Source organism: Pituophis catenifer, unplaced genomic scaffold (assembly GCF_029215685.1).
Source record: "Pituophis catenifer annectens isolate HBS135680 unplaced genomic scaffold, rPitCat1.0.hap2 SCAF_2, whole genome shotgun sequence".
Lineage (NCBI taxonomy): Eukaryota > Metazoa > Chordata > Lepidosauria > Squamata > Colubridae > Pituophis > Pituophis catenifer.
Genome location: NW_027256882.1, coordinates 168,347,136 through 168,362,898, shown reverse-complemented (window position 1 = coordinate 168,362,898; position 15,763 = coordinate 168,347,136). Strand labels below are relative to the sequence as shown.

General features: G+C 43.4%; 1 protein-coding gene across 1 annotated transcript in view; it reads left to right on the top strand.

Annotated features, from left to right (window-relative positions):
• The window catches only part of ITGA5 (integrin subunit alpha 5), a 94,631-nt gene that overhangs the window by 29,416 nt on the left and 49,452 nt on the right, over positions 1-15,763 (top strand). Inside the window, exons 3-5 of the mRNA XM_070934994.1 lie at positions 6,554-6,645; positions 13,623-13,746; positions 15,603-15,664. Of these exons, the coding sequence (XP_070791095.1) occupies positions 6,554-6,645; positions 13,623-13,746; positions 15,603-15,664 (278 nt within the window). The remainder of the gene's footprint in view (positions 1-6,553; positions 6,646-13,622; positions 13,747-15,602; positions 15,665-15,763) is intronic.

Sequence of the window (15,763 nt, the reverse complement as noted above, 5' to 3'; positions counted from 1 at the left end):
AATATTAAGCTTGAAAAGACATATTCATAAAAGTTCTTCTTGTCCGCCAATAGGTCAAGCTGCTTTATTCGTGCCAAATCCCATTTTGCTTGTTGCTGCTGACTGGCATAGAGTTGCAAGATATTATAGCTCTGTCTCTGGAAGCCAAAGACTGAACTGGGAGTTCAAATAGTTGCCCTGCAGAGTCACAGCTCCTTCCCATTGCTGAAATAATTAGGTTCATCCTTTTCTTTCAGGCCCTCCTTGCAGGGTTGTCGTAAGGATGAAATGGGAGGGGGGAGGATCGGTGTGTCACTCTGAGCTCAGGTTAAACATAGAACATACGTAAGTTATAGGGCTGCACAGTGCTTGAGATTTAAAGGCATAATATTTGGTGTGGGCTGCTGACGACTCCTTAAAACAGGGGTCCCCAAACTTGGCAGCTTTAAGACTTGTGGACTTCAACTCTAGTCCAACCCCATTTGGGCAGGAAACCATATATCATTTCAGACAAATGCTTGCCCATTAATTGTTCTATATTAGCCTAGGACAGTGATGGCTAACCTTTTTGCCGTCACGTGGCAAAAGTGGGGAGAACACGGGGGGGGTCGCGCACATGCGTGCCCACACCCATAATTCAATGAGCCCCGCCCCCGCGCATGCACGTGGTACCCCCCGCGCTCCCCCCACTTTTGGCACGGTGGACCTGGTAGGCCTGTATTTTACTCTCCACAAGCTCCAGAGGCATTCTAGGAACCTGGGGAGGGCAAAAACGGCCTTCCCCACCCCCCGGAGGCCCTCTGGAGGCTGGAAACAGCTCATTTCCCAACTTTTGGTGGGACCGGAAAGCCTGAAAATCAGGCTCTGCTGGCTGGAGAATTCTGGGAGTTGAAGTCCACAAGTCTTAAAGCTGCCAACTTTGAAGACCTCTGCCTTAAAATAACAGCATCTTCACCTAATTCCCCTGCAGATGTGAAAAGCAGCTGCCTGATCCCTGGAAAAGATGTGGCTGTTTTACAGTGTTGCCGATGGAGGCTAGCTGAGAGCCCCTGCGCACTCCAAACAATCATTTTCTTTTTTAATCCAAAATGCTGCATAGCGCTAGGAATAAAATAAGTGCTGAGATAATGCTCTGTCAGTGGCCTGTTTTTAATTTACACATGCTGAGACTTGCATATTGCAGCCCCCTGGTGTATTCTGTGTAGCAGAAGAATTCTAGATTCCTCAGGCACGGACATGCGCACGCACTTGAAAAGCCTGGACTTTTTAGCTGCCTGAACTGGCACTGGGTCTCCCTGCATTTGGCATTGTTGCCTTAACGTGGACAGTCCCTGATGGAGATGGGCCAGAAATACAGAGATTACATTTCAGCCAGACTGCAGAACAGATCGCTTGCCTTGGAAAGCAATGGAATCTGATTTTGGGGGACTGGTTAGCTGATACTATCTAGGCACCCCTCAATCTTGGAAGCAACCCTCCATTTGTATTATATATCAACTACTGTTCATGGTGTTGGAAGCAGACCTTTTATTTATGTAGACTGATGTAATTTTGTGGCAGAATCACTCAAAGCAAAGGGGGAAAAAACCAGAAGGAACTGAATAACTGGATTCTGGAATGTCAGTACTGGTTTGAAAAAAATGAAACTGGTGTTGGCAGTATCTGGAAGAGCACTTCCTTTAAATTTGGAGGAGTCCAACCTTGTTACCCTTTCGGAAACCCCGTTGGCTGTTCCTCCAACCACTGTGGGCAGGATGTTAGGTGAGCAGGATCTGTGTGGTATAATAAGCATTATCTTTAGTGGGTTCTGGCACTTTGTATATACAGTATATTTGTTTGCTGGTTTCTTTGTGGACTTTAACGTATGGTTAATTGGCCATATTGATTGTTTAAATAAATAAAATCCCGAGGATGAATGAGCATTTTAAATCTCCTCTATCAATTAAACCTCCTCTCTTAATCTAATAGATCACGTGAAGTGTTAATACCACTTTATAATGCCTTGGTAAGACCACACTTGGAATACTGCATCCAGTTCTGGTCGCCATGATGTAAAAAAGATGTTGAGGCTCTAGAAAGAGCTCAGAGAAGAACAACAAAGATGATTAGGGGGCTGGAAGCTAAAACATATGAAGACCGGTTACAGGAACTGGGTATGTCTAGTTTAATGAAAAGAAGGATTAGGGGTGACATGATAGCAGTCTTCCAATATCTCAGGGGTTGCATAAAGAAGAGGGGGTCAAGCTATTCTCCAAAGCAGGGGTCACCAACCTTTCAACCCTCAGGGACCACTAAATTCATAATTTTAAATCCCACGGGCCACTAATGAATTTTAAAAAAGATAAATAGTATTTAGTGCAATATAAAAATGCAAATAATTTTTCAAAATAATTTTCACCAAAATTTTCTCATGGACCACTGGTTGGTGACCACTGCTCCAAAGCACCTGAGGGCAAGACAAGAAGCAATGGATGGAAACTAATCAAGGAGAGAAGCAACCTAGAACTAAGGAGAAATTTCCTGACAGTAAGAACAATTAATCAGTGGAACAACTTGCCTCCAGAAGTTGTGAATGCTCCAACACTGGAAGTTTTTAAGAAGAGATTGGACAATCATTTGTCTGAAATGGTATGGGGTTTCCTGCTTGAGCAGGGGGTTGGACTAGAAGATCTCCAAGGTCCCTTCCAACTCTGTTATTCTGTTAATTGAGCATCCCATAATTGATTAATAGTAGAAAACCTGACCTGATCATATGAACTTACACATTTATTAAACAAACAAACAAACAAATAAACCAAATAGTCTTCATGTGTTCAGGCAAAGAGGATAGCCAAAAAACTTGTTAGGTGAAGGGAAAAGGTCTAATCAATGTTGAATTCAATATTCACTGGATCTTTTTGGTGGCCCCACAGTAACAAAAGTGTGATGTCAACCGAGCCTCGGTTGATAAATTACACAAAAATTCCCAACAGTCCAATAAGGCCATGGAATAATGGCCTAACATAAATGCTCTTAGCTTAGAGGTTTTGATCTCATTTTTCACGATGACAGTTTTTGCATTTTTCTGCTGAAAAAGTTTAGTAGGATACATGCTAATATTTTATTCCGTCGTTTCTTTACTTAAGTCTGGTGAATTAACTTGATTGAGAGAGATCCTGAAGGGGATTGTATATAAACAGCAAATAAACAAACAAGCTGCATCATACTGGCCCACTACAGATAATCCCCAAATTATGACCACAATTGGATCAGAATTTCCATTGCTAAACAAGGCATTTTTTAAAAAAATGAATCATACCCAATTTAGATCTTTTTGCCATGGGGAATCAGTGCATTTGTTAAGTGAATCCGATTTCCCCCATTAACTTTGCTTGTTAGAAACTATCTGGGAGGTTGGCAAAAGACGATCACATGACCTCAGGATGCTGCAACCATCATAAACACATGCCAGTTGTCAAACATACAAATTTTGATCACATGACCGTGGGGATGCTGCAATGGCTCAAAGTACAGGTAGTCCTCGACTTACAACCACAATTGAGCCCCAAATATATGTTGTTAAGTGAGACACCTGTTAAGTAAATTTTGACCCATTTTACGCCCTTTCTTGCCACAGTTGCTAAGTGAATCACTGCAGTTGTTAAGTTAGCAACACAGTTGTTAAGTGAATCTGGCTTTCCCATTAACTTTGTTTGACAGAAGATCCCAAAAGATGATCACATGACCTCAGGAAACTGCAAAGGTCTTAAATATGAACCAATTCCCAAGCATCTAAATTTTGATCACCTGATCATAGGGATGCTGCAAAGGTTGTAATTTTGAAAAACGGTCATAAGTCACATTTTTCAGTGCCATTGTAACTTTGAACGGTCACTAAACAAACTGCTGTAAGTCGAGGACTACCTATAAGCATTTTGAGAAAGCAGGAATTGTAATCCTCTTCCAACACCTTGCTTCTCTCTCCCTTTTGTAGATTCTTCAGAGAGTTTTTACTTTTAGGGAATTAATTCCCTGTTGAATGTGCACTAGACACATTTGGCGTGGCTGAGCTGTAGAATTCCAGCCGGCCACTAGATATCAGTAGAGAAATAGTTTTCTCTGTCTTTTCACTATCATCTAATGGCCACCCAGAGTTTTGCAGACCAGAAATGAGCTTGACTTACAAACAACCTTTATATATTTATGTCACAAGCAGCTACAATACATAATAGAACATAGGTGGGCAGGTTTTGTACATCTATGGATCACACAACTTTACTTTTATCTCTGAGGTTCACAGGGGACAGGTCCAGCAGTTCCATGATTCCTTAAGGGTGGGAAGGGATAGTTTGATCCTTTGGGGATATGTTTTAGGGAAGGGGTATCAAACCCAAGGCCTATGGGCCGAATTCGGCCCTTGGGGTGCTTAAACCTGGCCCATGGGGCCACCTTCAAAATAGCGGAGGACCGGCCCACGGTGCCTCTACTAGTGAAAACGGAGCTCCGTTTTCGCTGGCAGGGGGCTGTAAGGAGGATCCCCTCACCCCTGCCCAGGCCACCACAGGTGCTCCCAACACGAGTGACATCGAGCTGGCCACACCCGCCCTGCCCCCCCCCCCCGAGGTCAAACCCAACTCTGATGGGGCCCTCAATGAAATTGCGTTTGTCACCCCTGTTTTAGGGCATTGGCCTGATTGGCTAATGGTTACCTCTCATGGATTCTGGCAAAGCTTCCGTTTAGATACACCAAGGTCCAGAGCAAAATAACCAGTCAGTTTCATTCTGTGCTGGTGGGATTCTTCCTTTTTACCTATCCATAACCCCAAGCAGCTGGATTGCAGAGTTTTGATCTCCATTGACCATAATGCTCCCAATTTAATATCAGTCAAGAATATCGTGGAAAACTAAAATGGCAGCTGTTGGCTTTTTAAAAGGGGGGGGCACTGGGCAGGTGTCAGGGGGCCTCTACTGGGGTCTTGGCAGCTTTTCCAGAGATGCAGGATGTGAATGTTAGATTAGGTCATAGCCCACCCTCCGCTCTCCTGCACAGTGTAGGGAAAAAAATTAATCTTTTAATGTGGGAGTCTTGAAAAGGTTTCAAGGGGCCTTGGGGCTCTTTGGATCACAAGATGGAGAATTACAACAGTCGTAGATGTGAGACAGTTCAGGCAGATTGTGGTGGTGGGTTTCAGGGTGGGGATGCAGAAGGTTGTCTGCATTTTTGAGACGCAGGAACTTCCTCCGCCATTCTTTGCCCTCTTTTGAGTCCTCCCTTTTCCTGCCAAAGGGAAACAATGGGAAATTGGGGTTGGGGGAGATGGAAAACAATATAGTATTATGACATTCTCTCTCTCTCTCTCTCTCTCTCTCTCTCTCTCTCTCTCTCTCTCTCTCTCTGAATAAACAGTGAAGGAATTTCTGGAGTCCTCTTTAGAGCAGCGTTGTGGGATTTTTGAAATCGTAAACAATGAAAGGGTTTTGCATGTTCTTTTTTTTTGTTAAAAAAAACTTTTCAGGCAACGGTGTCAATGGAATAAAGCAGGAGAGTGGAAGTGGAGAGAATTATATAGAATGAAACAGAATTTTTTGGCAGGGGAGGAAGAGAAGTGGAAGGGCCTTTCCAGATCAGAAATAACTAGTAACTCTTTTCGATTGCTTGCACCTGGCCTGCAGCAATTCACTGAATTCCCTCTCCAATGGGATTTTGGGAGAGAGGAAAAAGACAACATGGTGTCTTATTCCAAGGCCCCAGGATGCATTGCTGTATTCTTCTGGATTGTTGCCTTGGCACTGAGCAGTGGGAATATTAGTGAATTCCTCTGATTCAGAGCCAGAGGGATGCCTTTTCAGGTCTGGATTGAAACCAACAGCACCAATTATCAGGAAAATCAAGGTCATCGTTTAAAATTTCTAGGCCAAGGTTTTTGGAATTTCTGACAGCTGGGGATACCTCTTCAACCCTCCCCCCATGCTAAATTAAAATTGGATGAGTGCCTTCTGGAAAAATTGTACTTTTAGAAAGTGTTTATTAATAGAACTTCTGCTTGAATTGCTGATCAGGACATACAATATTTAGTCTTTGGAAGAAGCATTAAATCATGCAGGAAGACAACAGAAAATCTCTGGGTATTTCTGGGCACAGAATGATTTAGTATACCCAGATGTGGCAGAATTTCTCAAAAGCTAAGGAAGCAAAGCCAAATTATTCACTCATGCAGAAGTCTATCATGGGATACTAGGTTGGAGGCTGGTTGCTTTGGTTCGGATTATTTTATTGATTCTTTTTCAAGCCTGCAATTTTCTTGGGATGGAAGGTGCTAGACTGCAATATTTGCAGGATCTCAGGCCTCAGATAACATATATTGAACAAAAGCAAAGCAGAAACTCTAGCTCAAATGTTTTTTGTGAACTTAGCTAATTTGGTTTATTTATTAACCTCCACTAAGGAAAACTTAGTGCAGTATTTAAACCCTAACAACTTTTTCTTGTCTTGAGACTAACATCTGTTTCCTTTCGCCAGAGACAACAATTGTGCCTCGAATATTGAAATATTTAAAAATGCATATATAGGCCACGTTTGTACTTTGTGTTGCAGGATCCCGTTTGGACGAACTCAACGGGACGCTAGAATTTAAATCTTTCCAATGGTTTGGAGCCACGGTGCGATCACACGACAAATCCATCTTGGTAAGTGTTGGCTGCCATAATGGATAATTGAGCAGGAGGTGTGGTGCAAGTGACTGGAGCTCAGTCATAGATACTTTGCTTGCTTCCTTCCTTTGGTGAGAGAGATGCTTGGGATGGTAGATGTGGCAGTACAGAAATCTCTGATCCCAAGAGAGATGCTCCAGGATGATTGAAAGTTGTCACAACCACATTGTTGCCTGTTGTGCAATCAGCTGAAATCTGGGAGTGATGAAATCCAAAAATAAAGCATTTCTTCCTGTGTCTTGAGAAACAAAAACCACGATGCCACTGCATTTACTTCTGGAGACACTTGCCCTTCTCACCCACTGTGTGGAAACAGTAGTCTTTTCCATCACAGGCTCGTAGCAGGTTTATAACTCTGCAATTATACATGCCCTTATCTTGGAGCAAAGCTCCTCAACCAAAGCTGGACTTAACTTCTTAATAAACAAGCACAAGATATTACTAACTCCACTGTCTCTCTCTTTCTCTCCTGACCACCTTAACGTTTAGAATCAGAATCAAAATAGAGCTGGAAGTGATCTGGGAGATCTTCTAGTCCAGCCCCTTGCTCAAGCAGGAGACCTTATACCACTTCAGACAAGTGACTGTCCAATCTCTCCTTAAAAACCTCCAGTGATGAAGCACCCACAACTTCTGGCAGCAAGCTGTTCCACTGGTTAATTGTCCTCACTGTTAGGAAGTTTCTCCTCGATTCCAGGTTTAATTCATGTTCACATTAGAAGGCCAGGCATCTTACTTTCAATCCTTATTATTCAGACTACAGTTGCAACATGATGTCTGTGGTCGCATCATATTACAAAATTTTTTGGGAAAGGCATTTTTAAGGATGACTGCAGAGCAACCTTCTCCAATTTGGTGTCCCCCTCCTGTTGTACCAGAAGTGCAGCTCCCATAAGTCCAGCCAGTTCTGCTGCTCCGGCTGGGTGATGGAAGCTATTGTCGAACCCGTATGGGTGGCCACCAGGTTAGGCAGTCAGTGCAGGTAGTCCTCGACTTACGACCACAATTGAGTCAAAAATTTATGTTGATAAGTGAGACATTTGTGAAGTGAAATTGCCCCATTTTACGACCTTCCTTCCCACAGTTGTTAAGTGAATCCCTGCGGTTCTTAAGTTACTTAAGTCACTGACTCATATTTATGACAGTTGCAGTGTCCCTGGGTCACACGATCTCTTTTTGCAACCTTCTGACAAGCAAAGTCCATGGGGAAGCCAGACTCACTTCATAGCCGTGCTACTAACTAAGAACCGCAAAGATTCACTTAACAACTGTGGCAAGAAAGGTCGTAAAATGGCAAAATTCACTTCACAATAATATGGCTGAGCAACAGAAATTTTGGGCTCCATTGTGGTCATAGATTGAGGACTACCTGTACTTATTTCCCAGTTGCTAAGATTGCCCCATGTTTCCTTTAAAAAAAATAACTCGGCTTCCAGACTTTTAGATAACTCCCTTGGAAATAAGGAAATTGGGATTGGATGTCTTGGGAATATGTTTTCATTTTTAAAAAGTGTATGTGTGTGTGTGTGTGAGAGAGAGAGAGAGAGAAAAGATAAAAGTTTCCCTGTCCAATTGTGTATCTGATCTAGGGTGCAGTGCTCATCTCTGTTTCTTGGTCAAGGGAGCCAGCCTTGTCCGAAGACATTTTCCAGGGTGATGTGGCCAGCATGGCTATACACCAGAGGCACACAGAGCACTATTACCTTCCCACCCAAGTGGTACCTATTAATCTACTCGCACTTGCATGCTTTTTAACTGTTAGGTAGGCAGGAACTGGGGCAAGGAACAGGAGCTCATACCGTTGCAAGAGCAGGCTTTTAATACATCCTGCTTTTAAGAGAGCAGACTAAATGATGTCCATTAAGTATACATTTTCAAATCCCGTGCATCTGGCGGGTTTGTAGATTTGATCTCATCTAGATGCAGCATGTTGGTAACCTTAGCTGTGAATATTACTGTGGGGGTTGTCCAGTATGTGCTGATTTCTTTTTAACCACATGTACTGGTGAGAGGAGCCTGTACAGGCTGAGTTATCCCTCATAGTTTAGACTGCAAAGATAGGAAAAATACATGGTGCAACAACCAAGCCCTGCCATTAGAATTTTCTCTTGCCTTGTGATTTTAGGGTAGAAACAGATTACCTCTTACTGCTTGCTCTCTCTTTTAAACGGTCCCATGTGATTTCTCTAAGCACTTCAGGAACTGGATCATGGTCTGTATAGGGAGCAACAGGAATGTGCCACGCTGAACCTCATGGCAAGATGAGTTGTCCTTTGTGGCCTGAACTAGCTTCCAACAAGGGATAGTCTGTTTCTGAGCTCTGAATGACAGGAGCCAGTGTGATGGCATGGTTAAAGGTGCTGGAGAGATGCAGGTTTATGCCCACTCTCAGTCATGGAAGTTCCTTTTTGATGACGTCAGGAAATTCACTCTTTACCTACTTCAAAGGATTATTGTTTGAGGAAAAAATTGAGGAGGGAGTGCTCTGTATGTCACCTTGAGCTCCTGAAGGAAAGAAGGAAGGAGTGTGGGGGTGGGATAACAAGCAAAAAATAAAATCAGGACAGTTGGGGATGTCCCTATCTGTCGTTTTTTTTCCCCTCTCAGCACAGGCTGGTACTCCAGTGTGCAACCTGAATTTGAAAGTGCATGCAAGTACCCCAAAGTGCAAGTGGTTTTGCAGCCTGCAAAGGCCAATTGTGCCGCTCTGATCTCCCAATCAATCACCCTTTTATTACTGTCACAGACCAGACTCTGCTCTCCCCAAATTGCATTGACTTCCAGTTTGGCATGATCCCAAATGCTCGGGTTTCTCAGCAATGGCTATGCTGGCTGGGGAATTCTGGGAATTGAAGTCCACACATTTGGAGATCACTAGTGTTAAGAAAAGCTTCTCTATAAAGTCAGTTCAGTATTCAAGATGGCCTAGGCAGCTTCTTGATCGTCCCTTTCCATTTTTACTTAATTGGAAAATATTTGTTCTTCCGCCCTTAATGCTAGCCTCAAGTCAGCCTTCCTGCCGTTTTCAAGGAATTGGCGCCTTGTCCAGTTGTTTGTGATAAGAGACGAAAATTATCTTAGGTCCTCTTTGAAGCAGCTGAGTGTTTAAAGATAGCTATCAAGACCTGCTTGTTACATTACACACAGCCTGTCTCCTTTATGGCAGGGCTTTTCAACAAAAAAGAGGCTGCCCCGTGTTTTAGTCTGCCAGCTTTCCAATCAACAATATATGGAAGGATCTAAGATGTTGCAAATTACTGTGTGTGTATAAAATGGCTTTATAATGCCCATTGTTTATTCTCTCTGCTTGTGGTGTTTTCTTAAAAAGAAAGAACGCCGCAAAGTGTATACATTTCACTCATTGTTCTGCTTGTGCTATTCAACGGGAGGGGCAGGTCTGTACAGGGCGATGAAATCCAAACCCTGACATTTTGGACTGTGGAGAATCCTGCTCAGATTCCCTCCTCCCCTCTTTCCTCCCCCCTCCCCCTTCACACACATTTGTCTTCTATATCAGGGATCCCCAATCTTCGCAACTTTAAGACTTGTGGACCTCAACTCCCAGAATTCCTCAGCTAGCTGAGCCAAGCCAAGAGATCCACAAGCTGGCTGAGGAATTCTGGGAGTTGAAGTCCACAAGTCTTAAAGTTGTCAAGGTTGGGGAACCCTGTTCTAAATCTATTGATCCCAACATTTGGAACAAAATCTTTCTACTCACAAAGGCTAGAAATCTTGTAGTTTAAATGCTGTCACCATTAGCAATGAGCAGAGAGGCTGTTTAATCCAAATCCCCAAGGGGAAGAAGAGATAAAGGAGTGGCTTTTGGGTTTGTCATCAATCTAATACCACTGTCTAAGTTTTTGGTTTTGTTTTTTTTTTTTAAAATTGTCCTATAAAGTTTAACATGAAAAAAATTACCATTTCTGCCCGAGCAAGGGGTTGGACTAGAAGATCTCTACTCTGTTTCCCCTAAAATAAGACATCCACTGATAATAAGTGGATAACGGTGGTTCTCCTCCTTCCTCTCTGTACGCAGTCTGTGTTGACGGGGGGGGCAGAGGTCGACCCCGAGGTTCCTCACTTGTTGTGTGCCACAAGGGTCAGTCCTCTCGCCCATCCTGTTTAACATTTATGTGAAGCCGCTGGGTGAGATCATCCGTAGCTTTGGGATGAAGTGTCAACTGTATGCCGATGACACGCAGTTGTACATTTCAACCCCAGGCCATCCCAATGATGCCCTTGACGTGATGTCCCGTTGCCTGGAGGCCCTGTGGATCTGGATGGGGAGGAACAGGCTCAGACTCAACCCCTCCAAGACTGAGTGGCTGTGGTTCCGACGTCCCGATATAGCCAGCTAACACCATCGTTGGCTATTGGGGATGAGATCTTACCCCCCTCAGAGAGGGCTCACAACTTGGGCGTCCTCCTGGATTCACGGCTGTCTTTAGACGATCATATGACGGCCTTGGCCAGGGGGGCTTTTTATCAGGTTCACCTGATTTCCCAGTTGCGTCCCTTTGTGGATCGGGACGCCTTGCGCACAGTCACTCACTCCCTCGTCATTTCCCGTCTGGACTATTGTAATGCTCTCTACATGGGGCTCCCCTTGAGGAGCACCCGGAGGCTCCAACTGGTCCAGAATGCGGCCGCGCGAGTGATAATGGGAGCGACTTGTCGCTCCCATGTAACACCCCTCTTGCGCGAGCTGCACTGGCTCCTGGTGGTCTTCCGGGTGCGCTTCAAGGTGTTGGTTACCACCTTTAAAGCGCTCCATGGCTTAAGACCTGGTTACTTACAGGACCGCATTCTGCCACCGTTTTCCTCCCACTGACCGACACGCTCCCACAGAGAGGGCCACACAGAGTCGGCCAAACAAAGTTGACTGGCGACCCCCAGGGGGAGAGCCTTCTCTGTGGGGGCTCCTGCCCTATGGAATGAATTGCCCCCGGAACTTACGAAGGATCCCCGACCTCCGCGCCTTCCGTTGTGCTCTAAAGACCCTATTATTTCAGCAAGCCGGTCTGACAGGATAAATGATTTTAAATTGGGTTTTAAAAGTGGTTTAAAATGGTTTTAATTGGAAGTTTTAATTTTGGCCAAAGATTGAATTGTTTTAATATGTTTTTTAAATTTTGTCTTGTATGTTGTTTTATCATGGCTATTCACCGCCCTGAGTCCTTCGGGAGAAGGGCGGTATACAAATATAATAAAAACTAAAACTAAAAAAAAAAAAAAGTAATAAGCCCAATCGGGCTTTTGAGCGCATGTGCTAAAAATAAGCCCCCCCTAAAAATAAGCCCTCCCCAAAAATATTTAAAAGCTTGCGCAGCCGGTCCCCACCATTTCCTCTGCTTTCCTCCACATGCACCAAAATAATAAGACCTCCCCAAAAATAAGGCCAAGCGCTTATTTCAGGGTTCAAAAAAATATAAGACAGGGTCTTATTTTCAGGGAAACGCGGTAAGTTCCCTTTCAACTATATTATTCTGTTATCTTGAGGGTTGGTGTGAATATACTACTTGTCTGAAAATTGTAGATCATGCCAATTCATTACTTCTTCCAGGAAGCCTCTAACCGATATTTGGAATGGAGAATATTTTCCTGGCCACTTCAAAGAGAAGTTTGAGGTTTTCATTTGATAGATTCTTGATTACTATAGGTCTAAAAAAAAAAAAACCCCTTAGAAAAGATTTTCATTTATCAACATCTGCATTTAGTTTTACCTGCCACTGATTGAAAGAGTTCACGGGTCAAGAATGCTATTGCACTGTTTTTTTCCTACTTCAGTCATCACTTGGCTATACTGCAAATTGTTGCTTCAATGCCCTAAATTCAAGACAAAGAGGGGTGTAGCTAAAAAGGCAATTTCTGGGGGGTGGGGGAGGCAGAAGAAGAGCCTCCAGCTCTTTAAGCATGTGGGTTTGGGGTTTGGCACCATTGTACAGGGAAAGGAATTCCTTTCTCTTCTGGTGTTGTTGGGTTCCTCCCCCAAATTATATTAGAGACACATTTTACTTTATGATCTGTTTGCTTGAACTATAAAGGTAGATAGTAAGATGGGTAGATAGATATTTTTCCTCAATTTTGACTTCAGGCTGCTTTGCAAAATCAAATACTCAAGAGTCTGAAATACAGATTGCTCCTGTAAGAAACAAGTGAGAGCAAAAAGTAGAAACAGTCCCAGGAAGAAGCACAAGCGGGGATTTATTTTAGCCAATGGTGAGGCTTGTAAGCAACTTCTAAAACTTGTCAGCTTTAGCAGAGGCTGCACTGGGAAGTCTCCAAGCAGTATGTATACGTTTCAAGAACTTCTGTCCAAAACAGGAACTCACATTGATTAACAAATCAAAAGACACCTTAATCAGAGACACCTTAAAAGCGCTGTCAAACTCATCCTGCTTTAAACAAATTGCTGCCAGTGATGAGGCTAGCGGCTTTATTTTTCTAAACAGGACTGAATCAAGCCATTTGACTGCTTCAGATGAAGAAGCGGTTATCAGCCATCTTCTTGTTCCATGGAAGTAACCTGACTTTTGTCGACATCAGCAACGGAGCAAGATTTTCCATTGCAATTTAAGACAGAGAGATAGCAGCAAGGATGTGTGTGTGTGTATGAGCATGCAGGCCACATAGCCTTCAACATCTGTCTTCTACCTTCTAACATCTGATGCCTGAGTTGGCTGCTGGAGAGGAAGGCTAAACCCTTCATAGGAACTGATGTTCAGGATGGAATAAGAACTCATTTGCTTGTGAATGAAAGTGTTGGAAAGGAAGTTGATTGTGTGAGAAGCTATAGAACAGCGATTTTCTGAAGGCGGGGTTTCCCTCTGGTAGGGCCTGGCCTGGTTGATCTAATGACAACAATGGAAAGGTTGGCTGCAGGTTAGATGTCACTCATTGACCCTTGAGCTCTCTGCCTTTGCTTACTAGGCTGATTTTTTTTTTCCTACTAGGCCTGTGCCCCCTTGTACAGCTGGCGGACAACTAAGGATGAACCTCAACGTGAAGTTGTGGGCTCATGCTACCTGTCAATCAACAACTTTACTAAATTCGTGGAATATGCTCCTTGCCGCTCAGGTAATATGTGGTGTGTGAGAGAAGGGATTGTTAATGAAAATATTATTGAATAACTTCATCCTCTAAAATAATGAATAGTCAATGGGGAGGGGAGCCTCTGGACATCTGGCCCGGATCTCCAACCTTTGAAGTCTATTGGACAATTTGGAACATTGAGAGCATGCTGTGAGCCCTCTTAGAAAATGGCTGCAGTGGGAGAGCTTGCTCATTTACGGAATGGCAGCTGTGGTCCATATCTCTACCCCCTTTAGGCTCTCCTCAGAGAAAACGATCATTATTATCCCTTGTCATTTTTGACCTTTCTCTGAACAGATGATCCAGAACTGAAAGCATGCTTTAGAGATGTAAAACGTCAGGTGGAGCAGGGAGAAGTAAATATCACATGGTGTCTATAGCACATTGGCAATACTAGATTCCCAGGCTGGAGGCCTTTATGGCATATTTTGGAGCATGACACAGTTTGGAGTAGTAGCTGAGGTGCTGGCCTAGAAACCAGGAGACTGTGAGTTCTAGTCGTGCCTTAGGCATGAAAACCAGCTGGGTGATCATGGGCCAGTCACTCACTTTCAGCTCAGCCCACCTAACAGGGTTGGTATTGGTGGGAAAAGAGTATTACGTATATTGGTCACCTTGAGTTATTTATTAAAATAATAAAGATGATTGATAGAGAGAAAGGGAGAGAGATGGAGAGAAAGTTACTTGTTGCAGGTCTTCTCAATGATGCTTCCCAAATATTTGTTGTGTGCTGCCCAGAGTTGCCTTTGGTGAGATGGATGGCTCTATAAATTTGATTAATAAATAAAAATGTGAATTTTAAGCCATAATCCCAAAACACGTATTTAAACATGGGACTAAGGGAGTGTTGTTCCATGCCTTTTGGAAGGCAAGGCACAGCTAGTGCCTCTTTCCAGATGGCATTGAATGAAAATATTGTTTTAAATGCTTGCTGGAAGAAATCTCTTTCTGTCATGACTAGAGATGTGGGAATCTACTTGGGGAATGAAATATGCCTTTGAACTAAAGAACATTCTATTCCCCTCTGGACCATGCCACTCTGGAGCAGTATGATTGTTTCTGAAAGTAAATTCTCTGAATCGGAAACAGTTTGAGGTATCCTAGACATGGTATTCTGGATGAAACAGGCCTGTTTCATGCCCAGACCACACCCAGGATGCCTCAAACTGCTTCCAGTTTAGATGATTTACTTCTGAAAACTGCCAGACCACCCCTGGAATGGCACGGTCCAAAGGAGATTGGTTAATCCAGAGGAGAAGCAGAATGTTCCATTCCCAAATAGAAGAACTTGGCACATCCCTGCTCGTAACCCATCTTTCCACTTTTATCATTCAGGAAGCATTAATGAAGTGTTTAAAGAAATACATCCAGCTATGTTATTAAAATAAGCAATTCATGTATGGCCTTTTTTTTTTTTAAGCTCTGCACTGCAGGATGGAAAAACCTGTGGCCCTCCTGATTGTTAATGAACACCACATGTTCCCCATGTCTGATGCTCAGCCGTTATGATGAAGCTTTGCTCAGTTTATATCAGATTAAATGATGGGTTTAATTTGAGGGTTAGAGAAGCGAGGAGAGCAGAAGAGATAATCTTGGATTCCTACTTTTTGATGCCTTTAAGTGGGAGTTTTATCCTGAACCTCTTCCAATACATGTATGCCTTCATGTGGAGGAAACACAATTGAAAGGCATCTCATCAAAAAAATTGAAGCTGCAATATCAATGGCGTCTTACATTACCCGCATAAACTGTTGTTGCACCATGATTTCAAGCCACTCATTTCTTGTTTAGCTTCTCTGAATTTCTCAACTCTCTTCTTCCCTCTCTCTCTCTCCTGCCAGATCTAAACTCACCTGCTGGACAAGGCTATTGTCAAAGTGGCTTCAGTGCTGAATTCACAAAGGTCAGTTTCCTTTCTCCTTGAGTGTGGGGCAGTGTAAGGACAATGCACATTAGGTTCGGACCAGTGGTGAAATCCATTTTTTTTCACTACCGGTTCTGT